Source organism: Acinonyx jubatus, chromosome E1, assembly GCF_027475565.1.
Source record: "Acinonyx jubatus isolate Ajub_Pintada_27869175 chromosome E1, VMU_Ajub_asm_v1.0, whole genome shotgun sequence".
In the NCBI taxonomy this organism is placed as follows: Eukaryota; Metazoa; Chordata; class Mammalia; order Carnivora; family Felidae; genus Acinonyx; species Acinonyx jubatus.
In genome coordinates, this window is record NC_069397.1 from 40,488,444 (window position 1) to 40,510,903 (window position 22,460).

At 52.2% G+C, this 22,460-nt stretch overlaps 2 protein-coding genes across 4 annotated transcripts; both read left to right on the plus strand.

Annotated features, from left to right (window-relative positions):
* Positions 1 to 131: 131 nt before the first annotated feature.
* Positions 132 to 6,953, plus strand: AOC3 (amine oxidase copper containing 3). 2 transcript variants are annotated; one of them, XM_053212050.1, is made up of 4 exons: positions 132 to 1,880; positions 3,363 to 3,648; positions 4,044 to 4,173; positions 4,898 to 6,953. In XM_053212050.1, exons 1-4 carry the CDS (start codon positions 281 to 283, stop codon positions 5,171 to 5,173), a joined length of 2,292 nt encoding a protein of 763 aa, XP_053068025.1. In that variant the 5' UTR covers positions 132 to 280; the 3' UTR covers positions 5,174 to 6,953. The 2 variants fall into 2 exon arrangements, with proteins under 2 accessions (XP_053068025.1, XP_053068026.1); XM_053212051.1 differs by lacking the exon at positions 132 to 1,880 and adding an exon at positions 1,915 to 3,169.
* A 7,236-nt stretch (positions 6,954 to 14,189) lies between these two features.
* LOC113598066 (membrane primary amine oxidase-like) lies at positions 14,190 to 22,116 on the plus strand. Of its 2 annotated transcripts, none has more exons than XM_053212122.1 (4): positions 14,190 to 15,925; positions 19,764 to 20,049; positions 20,748 to 20,877; positions 21,121 to 22,116. In XM_053212122.1, the coding sequence occupies exons 1-4, from the start codon at positions 14,335 to 14,337 to the stop codon at positions 21,394 to 21,396; spliced, it is 2,283 nt and encodes a 760-aa protein (XP_053068097.1). In that variant the 5' UTR covers positions 14,190 to 14,334; the 3' UTR covers positions 21,397 to 22,116. The 2 variants fall into 2 exon arrangements, with proteins under 2 accessions (XP_053068097.1, XP_053068099.1); XM_053212124.1 differs by lacking the exon at positions 14,190 to 15,925 and adding an exon at positions 18,749 to 19,145.
* The last annotated feature ends 344 nt before the right edge of the window (positions 22,117 to 22,460 follow it).

Here is a 22,460-nt window from a genome sequence, read left to right on the forward strand (position 1 = left end):
GTCTGATTTGGAGCCTGGAAGACAAAGCCATGTAAGGTCTGTGGAAATCTCTGCCGCCCTGCTTCTGGCCCGCCCCCCAACCCCAGCCTGCCCCGCCCCCTCCCCAGCCTTCCCATGTCCTTCCCACCCTCCCCACCCTCAGTATCCTGAACCGCTGAATACCCGGAACCTTAGCCAGAGTCCAGGAGACCCCTGTATAGAAGCTAAGAGACCTTCCTCTGCTGACCTGAGAATACACGTCTCCACTCCAGCTCAATTCTCTGTCCTGCTGTCACTGACAATGAACCAGAAGACCACTCTGGTACTCCTCGCTCTGGCTGTCATCACAATTTTTGCCTTGGTGTGTGTCCTGCTAGCTGGCAGGGGAGGAGATGGGGGTGAACCCGGCCAGCCTCCCCGCTGCCCCTCTGTCTCCCCCAGTGCCCAGCCCCGGACACCCCCCAGCCAGAGCCAGCTGTTTGCGGACCTGAGCCCAGAGGAGCTGACGGCTGTGATGAGCTTCCTGACCCAGCAGCTGGGGCCAGGCCTGGTGGACGCAGCCCAGGCCCGCCCCTCGGACAACTGCGTCTTCTCGGTGGAGCTGCAGCTGCCCCCCAAGGCTGCTGCCCTGGCCCACCTGGACAGGGGGAGTCCCCCGCCCGCCCGGGAGGCACTGGCCATCGTCTTCTTTGGCGGACAACCCCAGCCCAACGTGAGTGAGCTGGTGGTGGGGCCGCTGCCGCACCCCTCCTACCTGCGGGATGTGACGGTGGAGCGTCACGGGGGCCCCCTGCCCTATCACCGACGCCCCATGCTGATGCGAGAGTACCGGGACATAGACCAGCTGATCTTCGACAGAGAGCTGCCCCAGGCTGCTGGTCTCCTCCACCACTGCTGTTTCTATAAACGCCAAGGACGGAACCTGGTGACGATGAACACGGCCCCCCAAGGTTTGCAGTCAGGGGACCGGGCCACCTGGTTTGGCCTCTACTACAACATCTCAGGGGCTGGGTTTTTCCTGCACCCCGTGGGGTTGGAGCTGCTGGTAGACCACAAGGCTCTGGAGCCTGCCCACTGGACCATCCAGAAGGTGTTCTTTCAAGGCCGCTACTATGAGAGTTTGGCCCAGCTGGAAGACCAGTTTGAGGCCGGCCTGGTGAATGTGGTGCTGATCCCAGACAATGGCACAGGTGGGTCCTGGTCCTTGAAGTCCCAGGTGCCTCGGGGTCCGAGTCCTCCTCTGCAGTTGCACCCCCAGGGCCCCCGCTTCAGTGTCCAGGGGAGTCAAGTGGCCTCCTCATTGTGGACTTTCTCCTTTGGCCTTGGAGCTTTCAGCGGCCCAAGGATCTTTGACATCCGCTTCCGGGGAGAACGACTAGCTTATGAGATCAGTCTCCAGGAGGCCTTGGCCATCTATGGTGGAAATTCCCCCGCAGCATTGCTCACCCGCTATATCGATGGCAACTTTGGCATGGGCAAGTACTCCACTCCCCTGACCCGGGGGGTGGACTGCCCCTACCTGGCCACCTACGTGGACTGGCACTTCCTTCTGGAGTCCCAAGCCCCTAAGACAATGCGTGATGCCATTTGTGTGTTTGAACAGAACCAGGGCCTCCCCCTGAGACGACACCACTCAAATTTCTACTCCCACTATTTTGGGGGTCTTGCAGAGACAGTGCTGGTCCTCAGATCTGTGTCGACCTTGCTCAATTATGACTATCTGTGGGATATGGTCTTCCATTCCAGCGGGGCCATAGAGGTCCGATTCCATGCCACCGGCTATATCAGCTCAGCGTTTCTCTTTGGTGCTGCCCGAAGGTACGGGAACCAGGTTGGGGAGCACACGCTGGGCACCGTCCACACCCACAGCGCCCACTTCAAGGTGGATCTGGATGTAGCAGGTAAGATATTCCAGCAGAAACAAGGATTCCAGAAGAGGGGATTGAAAAGTTGTCTGTTTGCTTTGGGTTTTCTGGAAGTTATCAGGAAAGGCAGATCTGAGCATGAGTTGTGGTTTGGGAGTTTCATACTTCCACTTTTGTTGGACGGGAGAAAGTTGGCTGCTGAATTTTATTTGGATCTTAGCTCATTGGCTGAGAGCAATGTCACCCTCCCTCCACATGACCTCATCTGAAAATCTTGAGAAATGGCAAAGCTCAGGGAGGAGGCAGCCTCTGGGCTCACAAGGTCCCCTTTGCCCTCCTCCCTCCCTCCCTCCCTCCCTCCCTCTTATACAGGCCCCACTTCAGGGAGGCAGCCCTTCATTTTTCAGTTCATTTCTCTGTGTGTGGCCTGTGGTGCTGAGGTTTTGGAGGCTCTGTTTGCATTGTGCCAAGTCCCTGGCACATGCAGGCCCGTCATGGAATACCCCAGGTTGTACATTTCCTTGGGAGATGAAGCCCCCCTCCTCCCTGAAATTCCATCTCTCTCTGGGCACAATACACTTTATAGCATAGGTGCTGTGGAGTGTTCAGATAGATCCTGGGGTTAGTGGTCACCGAGAGAGCCAAAGATACGTGAGGTCTTGGAGTCTGTCTTTCCACTTTTCTTCCCCACATTAAGTCAATCACCCATTTTTTTTCTGGTCTGCCTCCAAAATGTGTCAAAGCCTTGCTGGGCCAGCCTTCTCTCTGCTGTTTCCACTCTTCTTCCTCTCAGGTCCAGGGGCCACCTACCAGCCTGTGCCTGCATGCTCCCCTGGGTAGCTCTAAGTTTCCCCATCACCTATAAGATCCGCACTCAGAGGGTGCAAGGCCCTTCCCCTCAAGAGTGCGGCTCCAGCCCGCCTTTCAGGCTCCTCCCCGGCTGTCTTAGCCACGCCCACCCCCTCCGAGGCCCGGGACACACGAGTCACCCCAGTCACACCCGAGTCAGGCTTCTATGCTTTTGCTCATGTTTCGTCCCTGCCTAGAACGCCCTGCTGTGCTGGTCGTATGTCCTGATACAAGGCTGAAAGGCACCCAGGAAGGCCCCCTTTTCCGGCCTGCGCCTGTATTCCTGTGACCTTGGACCGTGAATGTGCTCCTCTCGCACAGCAAGCCAGCCAGGGCTTTGCCTGCTGCAGCCTCCGTGAGAGCAGGAGGGAAAGCACAGGATTGCATTCCTCCGTGTGTCCCAGGGCTGAGCACAGTCTCTCCATTAATAAGTGTGAAGGAGTAATGAATGAAATCCTTGAGGAAATACTTTACAGGTCAACAGCTTTGGCTGAAAGATCAGGGATATCTTGGGGAGAGGGAAGGGGAGCAGGGGGCACACCCAGTTCTGGGTTTCTCTTTGGCCCCACTCTGAAGCAGTGAGTGGAGGGGAGGGGACAGAGTCCAGAGGGGACAGGGCAGCTGCGTGACCAGCCCTCCTTCCCGCCCACCTCCACCCCACCCCGGCAGGACTGGAGAACTGGGTCTGGGCTGAGGACACGTCCTATGTCCCCACGGCGGTACCCTGGAGCCCCGAGCACCAGATGCAGAGGCTGCAGGTGACCCGGAAGCTGCTGGAGACTGAGGAGCAGGCCGCCTTCCCCCTGGGAGGCACCCCACCCCGCTACGTGTACCTGGCCAGCAACCACAGCAACAAGTGGGGTCACCCGCGGGGCTACCGCATCCAGATGCTCAGCTTTGCTGGGGAGCCGCTGCCCCAGAACAGCTCCATGGAGAGAGCCTTCAGCTGGGGAAGGTGAGCGGCAGGGTGTCAGAGAGGGGCTGGGGGAGGAGTGAGAAGGAGTGGGAACCCAGCTGAAACTGTATTTGAGGGAGAGGTGGGAGCTCCGTTAGGATTTCCCAGTTGCCAAAATGCATGCACCGGGCATATGTTCCCTGCGGAAGGCTAAGGCCCAGGCGGGAGACCCCTTCCTCATTTTGGATGGGGGGAGACGCCATGCTGTGAAATGGCAGGGGGATGATCAGAAAGCAGGATGTGGAAAGAGGTTGGCTGACCCACTGAGGTAGCACCAGAGTCACGGTACGAGTGAGATGGGAAGCCGGAGGTCTGTGCACTCAGCCCCCCTTCCATCATAATCAGGCAGCAGGACAGGGTTAGTGACCATGGAGGCCTGACCAGTGCCTCCCTAGGTACCAGCTGGCAGTGACTCGGCGGAAGGAGGAGGAACCCAGCAGCACCAGCGTCTACAATCAGAACGACCCTTGGGCCCCCACTGTGGATTTCACCGACTTCATCAACAATGAGACCATTGCTGGAGAGGTCAGTTGACTGTGGGAGGGTGAGGGGAGGGAGACAGGGGCACAAAGAGGAGCCCCACCTTTTCTTTAGTTCCCTGAAACCCATCTGGTCCCCCAGGGGCGGAGCTGACTCCTGCCTTCCGTGCTTTTGCGGATCCACCATTACCTCATGGGAGTTCATTTGCAGACGCTGGCCGAGGCCCCAACCCATCCTGGAGACCCTGTGGCTTTCTGAGTCTTAGCTTCATGGACTTTGTCCTTTTGGGGCCTCAGGATTCAAGGAGGGCTGGAAGACCACACTTCTTGTGTGTAAAGCTTCTCTCATTTCTGGCTTGACCTCTAAAAGATTAATTTCTGAATGTCAGACACTTTTGCCTCCTAAGCCCTGGTCTCCCCACTCCATCCTCCTCTCAATCATAGCTGGGGACACGTGGAGAGCGAGAGAGAGGCTAGCTAAAGTAGCCTGTGGGCGTCATTCCTCTGGGGGTGGATAGGCTGATGGTGGCATGATGAAACATGTCCGAAATGGAGAGCACAGGCTGGGAGAGGGAGGCAGGGGCTGCTCCCAGTATGAAGCTGACTATGCTCGGACTCCTGGGCCAGTGGGAAAACTGTTTAAAGACTTAAGATCCTTTCATGGAAAGGTGGGCTGGCAAGGTGGATCTGTACATACAGGGCTACTGGAGGAGGCAGGCATGTCCTTCGCAAAGCCAGGCCTCAGGATCATCTTTCTTCTCCCCTGCCAGGACTTGGTGGCCTGGGTGACAGCTGGCTTCCTGCACATCCCACATGCAGAAGACATTCCCAACACGGTGACTGTGGGGAACGGTGTGGGCTTCTTCCTCCGACCCTACAACTTCTTTGACCAGGACCCTTCCTTCGATTCTCCTGATTCCGTCTATTTCCGGGGGGACCAGGATGCTGGGGCCTGCGAGGTCAATCCCATGGCCTGCCTCCCCCAGGCTGCTGCCTGTGCCCCAGACCTCCCTGCCTTCTCCCACGGGGGCTTCTCTCACAGCTAGGGGGGTCCCTGGGATGGGGAATGTGGCCAGGGGCTCCAGGGCCAGGGTGTGTGGGGAGGGGAACAGTGGGCACTGGGCCAGGCAGCCTGGTACCCTCTTTTCTCCCAAGACCCCTCTGTATGGCCCTCCCTGACACCCCCTCCCTGCTGGGAGCATCCTGAGCCTGTGACGCCTGACCCTGGGGGAGGGGCAGAGACACAACTCAGCTTTGTTGGCCCCAGACCTGCTGGGTTCCTGTCCCAGAGAGAGTGGCCAGCTGAAGCCTGGACTGATGGCCAAGCTTTTTCCAGAAGACTCCTGTTTTTTGTGGGTTTGTTTTTGTTTTTGTTTTTTTATTTCTGGCTTTCCCAAATCTTTTTAATCCATCTCCAGGTTTCTCCTGAGCCTCCTCAGTCCCTCACTTGGGAGGTGAGGGTGGCGTTTCTGCACTGGGGATAGTCCCCTAGAAGCCCCAGGGCAGGGTTCCTGCCAGGCCTACATATCCACGGATGAGCTAGAAGGGGTTCCTTAGCCCATGTTCCTCTTATACAAGGCCTCCTTCTCTCCCTCCTTCTCCCTTTTGCCTACTGTTTCTTCTTCATTTCCCACCTGTTCTTATATCCTGAGATTTCCCTCCCAGCCCTGAGAAGATGCTCCTCTGTCCCGATGCTCCCCTAGCCTTGATTTCTCAACTTAGGTCTCCTCCCCTGGCTCTATGCCTGTGGAAGTCTCAAAATGCAAGGGACATCTAGTTTGAGAGGACAATCCCTGTCTGTCCCCTGTGTCTGTCACAAACCGGACTAGGAGTTGTCCCCACCCCTGTCCTGGGACAGGCTGTAATTCCCCGAGGAAGTTCCCTCCGCCCCTTTGTATTCACCTGCCTCGAAGTCTCCAGCAGAGGATGCTCACACAGACAGCAGCCGCTCAAGTTAGCATTTGAGGTGGATTTGTGGGTGCAGTGGTAATGAGGAGCGGTCATTTTTGCCAGTGGTGTATGTGACCAGTGACCTCTACCCCGCAGCAACAGACATGGAAGGCTGGTGGGTACCAATGGTGAGAAGCAGTGAGACCCAAGAATTCCAGCAACCTAGAGGTGTCCAACACAGGTGGCCATGCAAATGAGCTGGGCGGGGCCGGGTGTGACTCCCACCACGCTGTCCTTCAAGGGGGTCTGGGTGAGGGATGAGTATACCAATAGTGAGAGATTGGAAACAACAGAAACATCCTTTCCTAGAGGATTGGTTAACTAAATTCTTGTACCGCCTTACTATGCAGCTATAAAAAGAATTCTCTCTCTTTGTATACTAATATGGAATGATCTTCCAATGCAAACAGCAAGGTGTATGTAGTGCCCCTCCCCTCTGGGTTGTAGAAGGGAGGAAACTATAAGTACATATTCACGTGGGGGCGCCTGGGTGGCTCAGTTGGTTAAGCGTCCCACTCTTGATTTCAGCTCAGGTCATGATCTCACAGTTTGTGAGCTCAAGTCCCACATTGGGACTGTCAGTGCAGAGCTTCCTTCGACTCTCTCTCTTCCTCCCTCTCTCTCTCTCTGCCCTTCCCCCATTCTCTCTCTCTCTCTGTCTCTCAAAATAAATAAACTTCAAAAAAATAAATACATATTCACTTGTATATGCATATTCACAAGAGGCTAGTGATACTTTTGGGGAGGGGAACCGGGAGGTGGGGACGGGGCAGGGAGGAGACTTAGCACACTATATACCCTTTTGTATATTTTGAATTTTGAGCCATGTGACTGTATTACCTATTCAAAATTAATAAAAAATGGACCCAACCAGGACCTGATTTTTTTTTTTTTAATTGACAAGTCTTTTAGGAAGGGTTGAGGGTAGGTGGAGGGTTAAGTAAGTGAAGGTATGGACCCAGGGACTCAATTTGGTAAAGTTTCTGAGACCCGGAGAATGGATGTGGCCTCTGGTAACTCCTTTGCACTTTCTTGTCTGTCTATCCCCGATAACAATGCGAAACTTCAGCCACCCTCTCTCACTCCCTTTCTGTCTCTCTCTCTCTTTTTTCCTTCTCTCTGTCTCTCTTCAAAGAGGGGACAATGAGAAACAATGGAGAGAAGTGACCTCTGCCTGCTGGAAGCCCAGGCCAGGCCAGGAGGTGAAGTTCAGGAAACCAGTTTGGGCTTCCGCTCAGCCTCTGACCAGAGGGAGACCCTGTCTAGGGAACTCAGGCATCACAGAAGCTTCTGCTACCTTCTGTGCTGCCCCAAGCCCAAGTTCACTTCTAGGTCAATCAAACAGTGGGTGGGGATACATCAGTAAGCTGGAGAGAAACTAGGTTCCAAAGAACAGGGAGGAAGACCTCAGCGAGGACAGCGGGCCAGTGACAGCTGCGTTACTTTGTGGCACTGCCTGCCTGGGGTGAAAGGAGTGACAACACAGAAGGAGACTGAGGACAAGGAGTGACTGAAGACTGAGACAGAGGAGAAAAAGGATGTCATGACCAGCTGTGGGCTCTGACACTGACTTTGTACTTCTCTTTCTCCGACGTAAGTAATTTAACTTCTCCGCTACAGGCTGACTCTTCTTATGGTCAACCGCACAGTGGTCACTGCTGGGGGAAATGGAATAAAGGGATGCTGGCGTCCACCCCTCCCCCCTCCCCATCACACTGACATGAAGCTTATGACCTCAAAACCCATGTCCACACCAAAGAGCGTGAGCGCTTGTGTGCCGTCATATGTGTGAGTGGGTGCAAATGCTCGCCAGCATTTGTCTGAAAACGTAACTGTGTGTGGTTGTGTCTCTATGTGTCACCGTAGGGATGACACCACCTGCCCCAGCCTCAAATAAGAGGAGGTAAGATGGACCTGTGGACCATTAGAACATCCACCCAGCTGGGGTCAGGAGGGCTACAAGGTGGACCTCCAGCCCCCTACCCCAATCCAATCTCTTCCTTAGACCACTGAGGCCAGCTTAGTGTGTTGGCGTCACATTTGTGATCAAGCGATAGGAGTGAATACTTATCAAGGATGTTAAATTCTGAAGGGACGGGTGCCCCAGTGCTAAAATCTTTAGGACATGGACTCATCGCCCTAAGAGGAGCTGGACAAGGGGAGCCCTGAGGCTTGGGTCAGAGGGCATAACTGGGACTTCCCTGGGAATGTAGACACTAGAACGCCCTGGAAGGAGCACATGTACTCACCTGCCTCTGCTCTCCTGTGGCCCCCAGGAAGGGCCCCAGCTCCAAGTACAAGAAGATTCCTTCATGCTTCCAATGAAGATTTACAGCGTGCCTTCTAAGGGCCAGGCACATGCAAGGCACTAGGATACACCAGTGAATAGGACGCACATTTTTTGTCCTCGGGCAAGTGAGGCCAGTAAAGGACCGTTAAAAGGGAGGTGGGAGGGCAACAATAGCAGGGGCTCCTGACTTGGGTTTGGGAAGGGCTCCTGTGAGACATGATGTCCAAACTGGGGATGAGGACAGTGGAGAGAATTTTCCAGGCTGAGGAAACAGCATGATCAAAGACCAAGAGGTGACAAGGTGGCACCATCCAAATACCCAAGTTCAATGAGAGGCATGTGGGCTATAGGGAGAGCCCGGAGGGGCAAGCAGGGAACAGACGAGGGAGGGAGTTCTTGCAAGCCATGGTTACTCTAAGAGAAACGGGGAGCCATGGACAGACTTGGGGCAAGAGAGTGACAAATGTCAGATTTGCCTTTTAGAACATTCCCTCTGCCCCAGCTACAAAGCACAGAGTTGACAGAAGACCTGGCCATGGGCAGTGGGTCGGAAGTCAGAAATGATGGTGGCCTGAACTCCTGGCAGGGACTGGGGGAGGACCCCTGTGGGGAGTCTGGCCCGATGAGGTGAGGCCGTTTCTGAGCTGCTCCAATCAGAACCCCACATCTGCATGCCTCCCTCCTCCCTTTTCCCTCCCACACTTTCTGCTGAGGTTGCTGGGAAAATGAGGAGGGCTCTCTGGCCACTAACTGGTCTTTTTCCTCCAGAATGGAAGAGCATTTTATTTAACGAGCACTTAACAGATCACTTGGGAAGGTCAGATGCTGATTGAAGAAAAATCCCAACAGTGCGGCTCTTCTATAGTTGGTGCAGTTATGTGATAATTGTTAACTCATCCTTGTAGACTTTATACAATGCAAAGGGGGTTTGAGAAAACTTAAACCCCTATAAAAGAAAAGGAACTTGGTGCCTCCATGACAGCTTCTTTGTTCCATGATGAGGATGGTCTCATTAATTCCACAGCCTTTTTACCTGCTTAAGGGGGACCCCACCCTTCGGGCTCCCCTCCAGAAGGTTCTCCTTCAGTTATCCACTCCTCTGTCTGTATCTTTTATCTCTCCCTCTTTATTGGCTCTTCTTCTCAACTCTCATCTTGCTAAGCCTTCCTGGGGACCCTGCATCTCCCTGGCAGGGTCTTCTCTCTCTCTCTCAGTCTGTGCCTTTTCAAAAACCCCTTCTTCCGAGGCATGTTCTATCCTTCCTGGGTCTGCTTCCTCTGCCTCCCCAGTCACTCTCGACCCATTGCCCTCCCTCTGCCGGCCCACAGCCACAGACATTGCTCTGACAAAGGTCACCAGTGACTTCTAAATGCAGAATCAACGGGGTTTTCCAGGCGCCTACTTTCTGGACCTTTTGGTGGCATTTGACAACACCACCTACTCCTGCCTTGACTTCCCCACATTCTGACCCCTCCCTGTCCATGCTGCTTCTCAGTCTCATATGCTGGCTCCTTTACCTCTGCTCCCCCACCAGCCCACATAGGCCCAGACCTTGGCATTTTCCAGGATGCCATCTTGGGCCTCCTCTCTTCTCTTTCCAGAAGTCCTCCCTGGGGTGATCTCAGCCTCTCTTTAACTGCTAATACTGTTGTTGGCTGAAATGTCTATGTCTAGCCTAGAACGTCTCTCCTGTGCTCCAGACCCATAGAGCCAATTGGCCTATTTCTAAGCCTCTGTGCTGGGACTTCCCATGAGCACCTCAAACTCAACCTCGTTGGTTCCCCCTTAAACTTGCTGCTCTTCGGGGCGCCTGGGTGGCTCGGTCGGTTGAGCGTCCGACTTTGGCTCAGGTCACAACCTCACGGTTCGTGAGTTCGAGCCCCACGTCGGGCTCTGTGCTGATGGCTCAGAGCCTGGAGCCTGCTTCGGATTCTGTGTGTCCCTCTCTCTCTGCCCCTCCGCTGTTCACGCTCTGTCTCTCTCTGTCTCAAAATAAATAAAAACATTAACAAAAAAAAAACTTGCTGCTCTTCATGTATGCCCTTTCTGGTGAAAAGCCCCATCACCCATCCAGTCACAGGAAACCTTTGTGTCACTTAAAACACTGTGTTCTTCTTCGCCTACCCACACCCAATTGGGCACCCAGTCCTGTCACCTCTGCTCTTCAACATCTTAGACTTATTCCTTTTTCTCTGTCCTTGAGGTCACCGACCTCATCGAGTCCACCCCACACCCCAGCGCTGCTCCACACCTCCACACTGTTGCCACAGCTGTCGCCCTACACTGCAGACCTGCGTGGAGCATGACCTGTGTGCACAGGGTTGACCCCCGGGCTTCTGTAGCAGCAACCCGGCTGAGACACAGCTTTCTGGGGCCCAGTCTTCAGCCTGCAGGCAGGGGGTGGCCTCTGGCTCCAGGGAATAAACTCATCCTATTCACAGAGGCCAGGGGTCAAGTTTATTCAAAGGGAAATAATACCTAATGAGAGACACGTGGTCCTGTCTCCGGAGTAATGCTTCAAAAGGGACACCTTTTGTGACAATTGCGAAGAGGTATCAGAGGGAACAGTGTGACAGCAAGACACCTAGGGAAGATGGTTGGGGTGGCACCTTTTATACACCTGCTTCCCCACCAGCCAAGGCAAAGGGCTCTCCCCCAGTCATGACCCACCTCCCCACATGAGAGCCCTGTGATACCTTACTGGAGCCAACATTCTTTTATTTATTTTTTAATGTTTATTTATTTTTGAGAGAGAGAGACAGAACATGAGCGGGGGAGGGGCAGAGAGAGAGGGAGACAGAATCCAAAGCATGTTCCAGGCTCCGAGCTGTCAGCGCAGAGCCTCGTGCGGGACTTGAACCCACAAGCTGTGGGATTATGACCTGAGCCGAAGTCGGACCCTTAACAGACTGACTATCCAGGCATCCCTAGAGTGAACATTCTTGACTTCTGCTTGGTAGGTCAAGACAAAGAAACGTGAGCCATCATAATGATGTGCTCTTAGCTGGGAGCCGGGACGATAACTCACCAAAGAGCCTGGACCCGAGTTCCCGGGGTTACGCGCTGCCTGTGGCCAGGGCTTAGGCCTTGACATTAGGTTCTGTTTCCTCTTATCCCACACAGGCCCATTCCCAATGACCCCTTCTGCCTTCGTGGTGGTAATCCTGTTGTCTCTGTCTTGACCACGAGTTCTCCAGTCCCTTCTCTATGTTACTGCTCAGTTGATGGGAGCGCTGGGTGTGGATTCTACTCCCAAGCACTCAGGAGTAGGTATGAAATGTCATGTTTCTTTATGCTTCTATATCAGATAACAAGCTCGGTGCCCTTGTACCTGGTTGGCAGGAAATTCATTCACGGGCATGCTCGTGGGGGTTCTCATCTTCAGGGTTAGGGAAGACCCTGTAGTCTGAGATTTGGGTGGGGGCTGGGGGGAATGGTCAACTAGTTTTCAGGTGACAGTGGTCACTGCTCTTATGTTCACTTTCTGCGGCCCTGAGGCCAGCCTTGCTGGGGCAGAGTTGGGAGGCGGGCCCTGCCCTGGGATTGACGGCACACCCACTCTCCTGTGCAAAAGCCCTATTCTCTCCTTTTTCTCTCACCGACAATAGCCCTGACAAGAGCCCAGATGACCCAAGAGGTACTGGTTAAAGCTCTTGTTTTGGGGAGGGGACTGTGAAGGGGACCTGAAGGATGAAAGGGAAGTGGATTTGTCACAGTACACTCCTTTATGCTTTCTACATGTATTTACCAACTGTTGTGTGTGTGTTCATCAAAATGTTTTCAAAACATTTTTTAAATCAAAAATTTTTTAAATACTTTCTTCCACAAAGAGCTTCTGCAGAGTATGAAAACCAGATCAGCGAAAGAAAAACCGAGTTCTGGGGCGCCTGGGTGGCTCAGTCGGTTGAGTGTCCGACTTCAGCTCAGGTCATGATCTCGCAGTTTGTGGGTTTGAACCCCGCATCGGGCTCTGCACTGAGAGTTCGGAGCCTGGAGCCTGCTTCGGATTCTGTGTCTCCCTCTCTCTCTGTTCCTTCCGTGCTCAAGCTCTGTCTCTCCCTGTCTCTCAAAAAGTAAAATAAAACGTTTAAAAAAAGTTACAAAAGAAAGAAGAAAAACCAGTTCCATTTTCCTTGAGGACCCAACCCCAAGGGCTTGCTTCCCTGGGGATGGAGGGCCCCAATTTTTGGGATGGAGGACCCCAACTTTCTCACCATTTTAGAGAGAGCACCTGTACTCCTACCTCTTTAAAGAACAAGGGAAAGGAAAACCCTTTGAGTTTCCATATCAAAATACAACTGGACGAGGGGCCCCTGTGTGGCTCAGTTGTGGAACGTGCGTCTCTTGATCTCGGGGCTGTGAGTTCAAGCCCCACACTGGGTGTGGAGATTACTTAAAAATAAAATCTTTAAAAACCAAAACCAAAACCAAACTACAGCTGGATGTATAAATATTTCTGGATAAGCTGACCTTTTTGTTACCAATTTACCTGGTTTAACTCTCCCAGGCTCCCAGATACCTCACCATCTACCTGCAATTACTGCCTTGCTTAAAACATGTACCACACAAAGTGGGTGATGGGCATCGAGGAGGGCACCTGTTGGGATGAGCACTGGATGCTGTATCGAAACCAATTTGACAATAAATTTCACATTAAAAAAAAAAAACCCATGTGCCACACAAAACTTCCCTATCTTACCTCTTCTGCCCCCATTTTGTCCCCACCTCATACCAAACTCACCGACCTTTTGGTCATTCCCTGCCCATGCTGAGCTGTTTCAAGTTTCTGTACCTTTGTACCTTCTGTTTCCTTTGACTGACATGTTTTTCCCCTTCTCTGCCCAGAGAACGTATTCTTTCCGCAAGGTCAGTCTCATGTCTGTTTCTGGGGAAATCTTCCTGGGCAGGTCCATGTTGGGAAGGATTCTCCTCCAGGTTCATGAGGCAAGCATCTCCCCTCCCTGGAACCTTCGGTCTCTCCTTGTTCCTCTCAGGACCTGACTGCCCAGGTGACGGTGGCCTCTTGCACATCACCTGGCAGAGAATGGAGGTGGCTTTGCTCTCTGCCTCTGCAACATTTCGGAGGAAGGTTTCCTGGAATTGAGGGCTATGGGTTGCCAAGGTAACTCCACAGCCAGTGTTCCAAGTCCCCTGACCTCTGACCTGGCCCGTCAGTCCTGCTCAAAGGGGAGACAGAGGGATCTCTGTTACACTGTGCACCTGCTCCCTGCCCCGACTTCTGACTGGTTGCACACCCTGTGTACCCCACCTCCAGTGATTTAGGGTGCTTGGAGCCTCCACGATGTTGATCTGGTTCAACCCTTCACCACCCCCAGCTCCTCCCAGGTGTTTTATGTTCTCAGCATTATTCCCATGCCTGCCCATAGGGTTCTGGTTGATAGCTGGTGGGGAGCAGGAGAGAGTGATGAGAAGCAGAGCCTGGAGGGAAGAGGGGAATCTGGCTGGAGCGGTCTGGGCAGGTGAATTTCCATTGCAGCCTGATAGCCAGGAGAAGGGTTCCATCTGGAGGGTGGAGGGAGAGCCCAAGGACAGTCCCTTTCTGTCCCCTTTACTTCCTCTTGATTCTACCTGTGTTATCTCCAAAACCTACCCTTCCCCCTACTTGGTTCCCCAGCCTTGACCCTAAGTGTTTGATTTGGAACAAGAGGACAGAGTCTTACATGGGCCACTTAAAGTCCAGGTTCCTACCTCAGCCCCACCTCCCAAGCTTGGCCTGACCTCTGGCCCCCTCCAGCTTCACCCCCACCCCCACCCACCCATCTGCCCTTGGCTGCTTATCTTCAATGTGTCCATCATGCCTCTTGCCCAACAGCTCTGCTCAGAGACCAGGAACCTCCAGAGACTCAAAGAGGCATCCTGCTCCCAAGTCCTGTCTGTCTTTTATCTTTCTATTTCCCATTTTGCATTCTGATTCAGGAGCCTAAGGACAGTCCAGGAGATTTACCTATGGCTACCTTCATTATTTTTTCCCTGTGTAGTGTTCTGGTGACTGGCATGGGTAATGGCGGGAGTGAAAAGGGATTGGAGAGGGAATATGAACCCGGCCAGCCTCCCCGCTGCCCCTCTGTCTCCCCCAGCGCCCAGCCCCGGACACCCCCCAGCCAGAGCCAGCTGTTTGCGGACCTGAGCCCAGAGGAGCTGACGGCTGTGATGAGCTTCCTGACCCAGCAGCTGGGGCCAGGCCTGGTGGACGCAGCCCAGGCCCGCCCCTCGGACAACTGCGTCTTCTCGGTGGAGCTGCAGCTGCCCCCCAAGGCTGCTGCCCTGGCCCACCTGGACAGGGGGAGTCCCCCGCCCGCCCGGGAGGCACTGGCCATCGTCTTCTTTGGCGGACAACCCCAGCCCAACGTGAGTGAGCTGGTGGTGGGGCCGCTGCCGCACCCCTCCTACCTGCGGGATGTGACGGTGGAGCGTCACGGGGGCCCCCTGCCCTATCACCGACGCCCCGTGCTGATGCGAGAGTACCGGGACATAGACCAGCTGATCTTCGACAGAGAGCTGCCCCAGGCTGCTGGTCTCCTCCACCACTGCTGTTTCTATAAACGCCAAGGACGGAACCTGGTGGCGATGAACACGGCCCCCCGTGGTATGCAGTCAGGGGACCGGGCCACCTGGTTTGGCCTCTACTACAACATCTCAGGGGCTGGGTTTTTCCTGCACCCCGTGGGGTTGGAGCTGCTGGTAGACCACAAGGCTCTGGAGCCTGCCCACTGGACCATCCAGAAGGTGTTCTTTCAAGGCCGCTACTATGAGAGTTTGGCCCAGCTGGAAGACCAGTTTGAGGCCGGCCTGGTGAATGTGGTGCTGATCCCAGACAACGGCACAGGTGGGTCCTGGTCCTTGAAGTCCCAGGTGCCTCGGGGTCCGAGTCCTCCTCTGCAGTTGCACCCCCAGGGCCCCCGCTTCAGTGTCCAGGGGAGTCAAGTGGCCTCCTCATTGTGGACTTTCTCCTTTGGCCTTGGAGCTTTCAGCGGCCCAAGGATCTTTGACATCCGCTTCCGGGGAGAACGACTAGCTTATGAGATCAGTCTCCAGGAGGCCTTGGCCATCTATGGTGGAAATTCTCCCTCTGCTCTTCGAAGCCGGTACACAGATGGTGGATTTGGCTTGGGTCACTTCTCTTCAACCCTGACCCGGGGGGTGGACTGCCCCTACCTGGCCACCTACGTGGACTGGCACTTCCTTCTGGAGTCCCAAACCCCTAAGACAATACGTGATGCCATTTGTGTGTTTGAACAGAACCAGGGTCTCCCCTTGAGGCGACACCACTCAGATATCTACTCCCAGTATTTTGGGGGCCTTGCAGAGACAGTGCTGGTCCTCAGATCTGTCTCAACCATGCTCAACTATGACTATGTGTGGGATATGGTCTTCCACGCCAATGGGGCCATAGAGGTCCGACTCCATGCCACCGGCTACATCAGCTCAGCATTTCTCTTTGGTGCTGCCCGAAGTTACGGGAACCAGGTTGGGGAGCACACGCTGGGCACCGTCCATACCCACAGCGCCCACTTCAAGGTGGATCTGGATGTAGCAGGTAAGATATTCCAGCAGAAACAAGGATTCCAGAAGAGGGGGCTGAGGTCTCCATGCCTAGCTTTAAAAATTGTCACTGAAACATGAAAAATATAAAAGTGTATGAAATAAACGTGAAAGTCATTGGATTCCTGAGAGATTTTCACCCTTAGCAGATCATTCTTCCATACTTAAAAAAAAAATTGGGGCTCCTGGGTGGCTCAGTCGGTTAAGCGTCCAACTTCAGCTCAGGTCACGATCTCGCGGTCTGTGAGTTCAAGCCCCGTGTCGGGCTCTGGGCTGATGGCTCGGAGCCTGGAGCCTGCTTCCGATTCTGTGTCTCCCTCTCTCTCTGCCCCTCCCCCGTTCATGCTCTGTCTCTCTCTGTCTCAAAAATAAATAAGCATTAAAAAAATTAAAAAAAAATTCTTCCATATTTTAAAATGTCGCATCTGCAATATTTAATACATTATAACATTTATGATATTGTATACTATCTACAAATAGGATATATTGATATAAATATTTAAGGTTTTTATTACCAAATTTGGGTCATAATGTACATATATTTTGCCACATCTGTTTTTTCACATAACAGCGTATCACTCATGTAAGCAACAAATATTTACTGAATGCATATTTGTGCCAAGCACGGCATTAATGCAATTTAACAAAAGAAACAACATTCTTGCTCTTAAGAGGCTTGCATTCTAATGGGGGAGTGGAGAGCGTGTGCAGCACCTTGAAAAATATGTGTGATAGAAACATTTTTATGCTTAACTGCTCTATACGTCGGTTTACACAAGTGTAAAAATGGTATAACAGTCCATTCTTAGTAAGACTGTTTGAGGATTAATGATGAGTACTTTAAAACACTGTCTCTTAAAAAAAAACTTATCCATGCATTCATTCATTTAAGTAATCCTTATACCCAACATGGGACTCGAACTCACAACCCTGAGATCGAGAGTCACATGCTCTTCTGACAGACCCAGCAAGGCGCCTCCAAAACACTTTCTCTTCTGAAATAATTTTAGACTTAAGAAAAGTTGCAAACTTCGTCCAGTTCCCACATACCCTTCACCCAGCTCCTTACATGTTAACATCTTACATAACCACAGTATGGCCATCAAACCAGGAAATTAACATTATTACAATACTATTAACTAAACTACAGACCTTATTAGGGTTTCATTTGTTCTTCCACTAATTTTCTTTTTCTGTTCCAGGATCTAATGCAGGATGCTGCACTGCATTTACATGACTTATCTCCTTAGTTTCCTCCAACCCGTGACAGTCTCTTAGGCTTTTCTTGTCTTTCATGACCTTCACACTAGGGAAGATATTGGTCATTATTTTGCACGATATCTCTCAAAGTGGGGTTCTCTGTTATTTTCTCATGGTTAGATTGAGACTGTACTTTTTTTTTTTTTGCAAGAAAACAAGAGAAATGACATTATGCCCTTCTCAGTCCATCATATCAAGAGATACAGTGATGTTGACCTCAAGCACTTAGTTACGATGGTGTCTTCTAGCTTTCTCCATTGTAAAAGTTAATATTTTTCCATTTCCTGTTAATAAATATCTTGGGGCAATTACTTTGATGCCATGTGAATATCCTATTTTTTTTTCTTCTCAAATTCTTGCCCACTAATTTTTAGCATCTATTGGTGGACTTTTTTTTATGCCACAATTATTACTGCAGTGTTACCCTACTGGTCATTTCAAATTTTTTTCCTTATTCTTTATTCATTTATTAATTAGAATTCTTCATAAGGAAGGGCTATCCTCCTTTTACATGTATTTATATATGTAATTATTCACAACTGCATCCATTCATGGATATTTATTTTAGTCTAAGGGTTATAACCCAGTACTATCATTTATTTTGTTCCTTGAACTGTTCCAGTTTTGGCCATTGGGAGATGCTTCAGGTTGGTTCCTGTGTTCTTTTGATGTGCCTCCAACCTTTTTTGAGCACTTCTTTACTTTCTGGCACAAGATGTTCGAATTTTTTTTAATGCTTATTTTTTTATTTTGAGAGAGAGAGATAAAAAGTGAGCAGAAGAGGGACAGAGAGAGAAGGAGAGAATCCCAAGCAGGCTCCGCACTGTGTGGAGCCTGACGCGGGGCTCGAACTCATGAACCGTGAGATCGTGACCTGAGGCGAAAATCAAGAGTCAGATGCTTAACTGACTAAGCCACCCAGGTGCCCCACAAGATGTTTGAATTTGATCTTGTATTTTCCCTGCTCCAGCCCTGGAATCAACCACTTCTCCAAGGTGTTCTGGTTCCTTCTAATTGGAAGATATTATTTAGAAACCAAGACCTGGGTACCCAGAGTGCTCATTGTCACTGGGATGTCATTGCTTTTAGGATCGCTCATTGGACTTAGCTAGAAAATATAGGTATGTATTCTGCCCGACACACACACTTCTCTTTAGCTCTGCTCCTAAGCAATATCTCTTCAAGCACTTTGAACGGTGCCTGACGCATAGTGAGGAGTATTAGCCATTGTTGCTGCTGCTGTCCTCCACATGAGCCCGTGTGGGTGTACCAGAAAGAACTCTTGGCCTTTTTATTTATTTTTATTTTTTTTAATGTTTATTTATTATTGAGAGACAGAGAGAGACAGAGCATGAGCATGGGAGGGGCAGAGAGAGGGGGAGACATGGAATCTGAAGCAGGCTCCAGGCTCTGTGCACAGAGCCTGATGTGAGGCTCGAACTCACAAATCATGAGATCATGACCTGAGCTGAAGTCGGACGCTTAACCAACTGAGCCACCCAGGCGCCCCTCTTGGTCTTTAATTGTCACCTCTGGGTAGAAACCCTGGGGTGTGGACTAGGGGCAGTGAATCCACAAAAGGAAACCGAGAGTGTGCTTCGTCAGTCTCTGCTGTCCTCTGGTCCTTGGAAGGTATGGAGGGAGTTTCGGCATGTTTTGGTTTACTGCTCTTTGGTCCCAGATCACTTAAGTTGATTCCTAATATGGGACCTAGTTAGATTCTAATAAAATCATTCAAAATTCCCAGAGTTCAGGGAACAGACTGTGTACTTGGCCCTGCTCTTAATTCCTTGCCAAGCCTCAAATGATAAGAAATACCCCCCAAGCTCCAGCAGCATTGGGCCCGGGGTCTGATTTTCCTTCCCTCTGGCCAGCATTTCTGCCGTCCATATGTGGTGGGGCCATTCTATGTTGCTTTCCTCTGTGTGCTGCTGTGTGGACGATACAGAGCCAGAGTAAGACAGGGGTCCCCAGCACTACCATGATACTAACCACATGCCCTTGATGACAAACTAGAGCACATTCCTTAAATCTCTAAGCCTCAGTTGTCCCATCTATACAATGGGGACAATTGTGGTTCCTCCTTCATAAGGCTGTAGTTCAAGTAAAGCACCAGTGCCCTGCCTGTGCAGAGCTCCTTGAGGAGGAGGTACAACTATTTTTATGTTAATGGCCAGGTAGTTCCGGTGATGCTATAGGGCTTTAGACATGAGGCGTAGACCCTTTCCTTGGGTCAGGAAGAATCTGACTCCTGCACATTGCCAACCAGGCTGCTCCAACCTCAGGGAAACCATCCTCCCTGGCAGGTCCCCAGCCGGAGAAGGTCAGTGGAGATCCAGTCACAAGGCATCTGGGATTATTACCAGAGACGACATCAGTCAGGACCTTCTCCAAATCTCTGGATAGGAGATATCTTGGGGAGAGGGAAGGGGAGCGGGGGCACACCCAGTTCTGGGTTTCTCTTTGGCCCCACTCTGAAGCAGTGAGTGGAGGGGAGGGGACAGAGTCCAGAGGGGACAGGGCAGCTGCGTGACCAGCCCTCCTTCCCGCCCACCTCCACCCCACCCCGGCAGGACTGGAGAACTGGGTCTGGGCTGAGGACACGTCCTATGTCCCCACGGCGGTACCCTGGAGCCCCGAGCACCAGATGCAGAGGCTGCAGGTGACCCGGAAGCTGCTGGAGACTGAGGAGCAGGCCGCCTTCCCCCTGGGAGGCACCCCACCCCGCTACGTGTACCTGGCCAGCAACCACAGCAACAAGTGGGGTCACCCGCGGGGCTACCGCATCCAGATGCTCAGCTTTGCTGGGGAGCCGCTGCCCCAGAACAGCTCCATGGAGAGAGCCTTCAGCTGGGGAAGGTGAGCGGCAGGGTGTTAGCGGCTGGAGGAGGTGGACTATAAGAAGGGCCCCAAGTTGCTCAGAAGCCACTTGCTCCCACCTCCCACAGGTGTGCATGCACATACACAATCATGCACACACACACATTCCCGCAGCCACAATCTTAGTGGTATTCAAGTGCTGGACGGAGGGATCAATGGAGAGTTATGTGCCAACTCGAGTATAATAAAATCTTGAAGGTGGGTTCTAGGTCATGGGTATATGGGTGTTCACTACGCCATTCTTTCAACTTTTCTGTATGTTAAAAATGTTCACAATAAAAATTGGAGGAGAAAACAGTACGAGAAGAGCACAGATCTGAGGGAATATGCCCTAAAACCCAGACAGGTGACACGCTGAAACTGACTTAAGATCGGAATCAGGCCATGTCTGCACACATGCATCCAGGGCGCAGGCTCAGATCTGGACGGATGCACGAGGATGACATTCCTATCTGAGATCTGAACAACGGGTCAGTCGATGTTTGAAATATGAGACACTGGACACACTCAGGAAGTCTCGGGACAGAAAGAAAGAGAACAAGTGGAGACAGAATAATAAAGAGGCTCGACGCTGTGAGACCTTTGTGCTCACTTCCTCTTTGTGCTCCCTCTCCATTGTCATTTTGGGCAGTAGGACAGGCTGATGACCTTGTGTGTCTAATCCAAATCTCCTGTAGGTACCAGCTGGCCGTGACCCAGCGGAAGGAAGAGGAGCCCAGCAGCACCAGCATCTACAATCTGAATGACCCTTGGACTCCCACTGTGGACTTCACTGACTTCATCAACAACGAGACCATTGCAGGGCAGGTCAGCTGAGAGGATGGAGGGGGAGGCTCGATGGGGAGGTGAGGGAAGCAGGGATGAGCTACTTCATCCTCTCCCAAGCCAGATTCCTTAGGAGTCTTTAGAACCCACTAAAGAAAAAAGCTTTGTGATTTCACATTTTTCCTGGGCTAGTGAGCTGAATCCGTACACACAGGGCTACTGGAGGAGGCAGGCATGTCCTTCGCAAAGCCAGGCCTCAGGATCATCTTTCTTCTCCCCTGCCAGGACTTGGTGGCCTGGGTGACAGCTGGCTTCCTGCACATCCCACATGCAGAAGACATTCCCAACACGGTGACTGTGGGGAACGGTGTGGGCTTCTTCCTCCGACCCTACAACTTCTTTGACCAGGACCCTTCCTTCGATTCTCCTGATTCCGTCTATTTCCGGGGGGACCAGGATGCTGGGGCCTGCGAGGTCAATCCCATGGCCTGCCTCCCCCAGGCTGCTGCCTGTGCCCCAGACCTCCCTGCCTTCTCCCACGGGGGCTTCTCTCACAGCTAGGGGGGTCCCTGGGATGGGGAATGTGGCCAGGGGCTCCAGGGCCAGGGTGTGTGGGGAGGGGAACAGTGGGCACTGGGCCAGGCAGCCTGGTACCCTCTTTTCTCCCAAGACCCCTCTGTATGGCCCTCCCTGACACCCCCTCCCTGCTGGGAGCATCCTGAGCTTGTGATGCCTGACCCTAGGGGAGGGGCAGAGACACAACTCAGCTTTGTTGGCCCCAGACCTGCTGGGTTCCTGTCCCAGAGAGAGTGGCCAGCCAAAGCCTGGACTGATGGCCAAGCTTTTCCCAGAAGATTTGTGTTTCTTCTGACAATTTTTTAATCTTTGTTTTGTTTTGTTTTTTAAGTAGGCTCCACACCCAATGTGGGGCTCGAACTCACAACTCTAAGATCAAGTTGCATGCTCTACCAACTGAGCCAGCCAGGTGCCCTTCATCTTATTTTTTGTAACAAGATTTTTTTTTAACGATTCACATGTCATTAAATCCACCCTGTCAATATGTAAGATTGAGTGGGTTTTGGTATATTTACAAAGTGTGCAACCGTCACCCCTATCCAATTCCAGAGCATTTTCATCATCCGAAAAAGAAACCTCAGGCCCGTTAGCAGTCGCTCCCTGTTTCCCTCCAACCCCTTCCCGGCTCTAGGCAACCACTAGTGTTTCTGTCACTATAGATTTGTTTATAACCTGGACATTTCATATACAAACAGGTTCACACCGTATGTGGTCTTTTGTGCTTCTTTCACGCAGCATCTTGCTTCTGAGTTACGTCCATTTTGTAGCTTGTGTCATGGCTGAATGCGATTCCACTACATGGACAGACCACATTTTGTTCATCCACTCTTCCACTGATGGACATTTGGGTTGTTTCCACTTTATGGGTAAAGCTGCAGTGGGGGCGCCTTGGTGGCTCAGTCGGTTAAGCCTCCGACTTCGGCTCAGGTCATGATCTTGGTGAGTTCGAGCCCCGCGTCGGGCTCTGTGCTGACTGCTCAGAGCCTGGAGCCTGTTTCGGATTCTGTGTCTCCCTCTCTCTCTGCCCCTCCCCGTTCATGCTCTGTCTC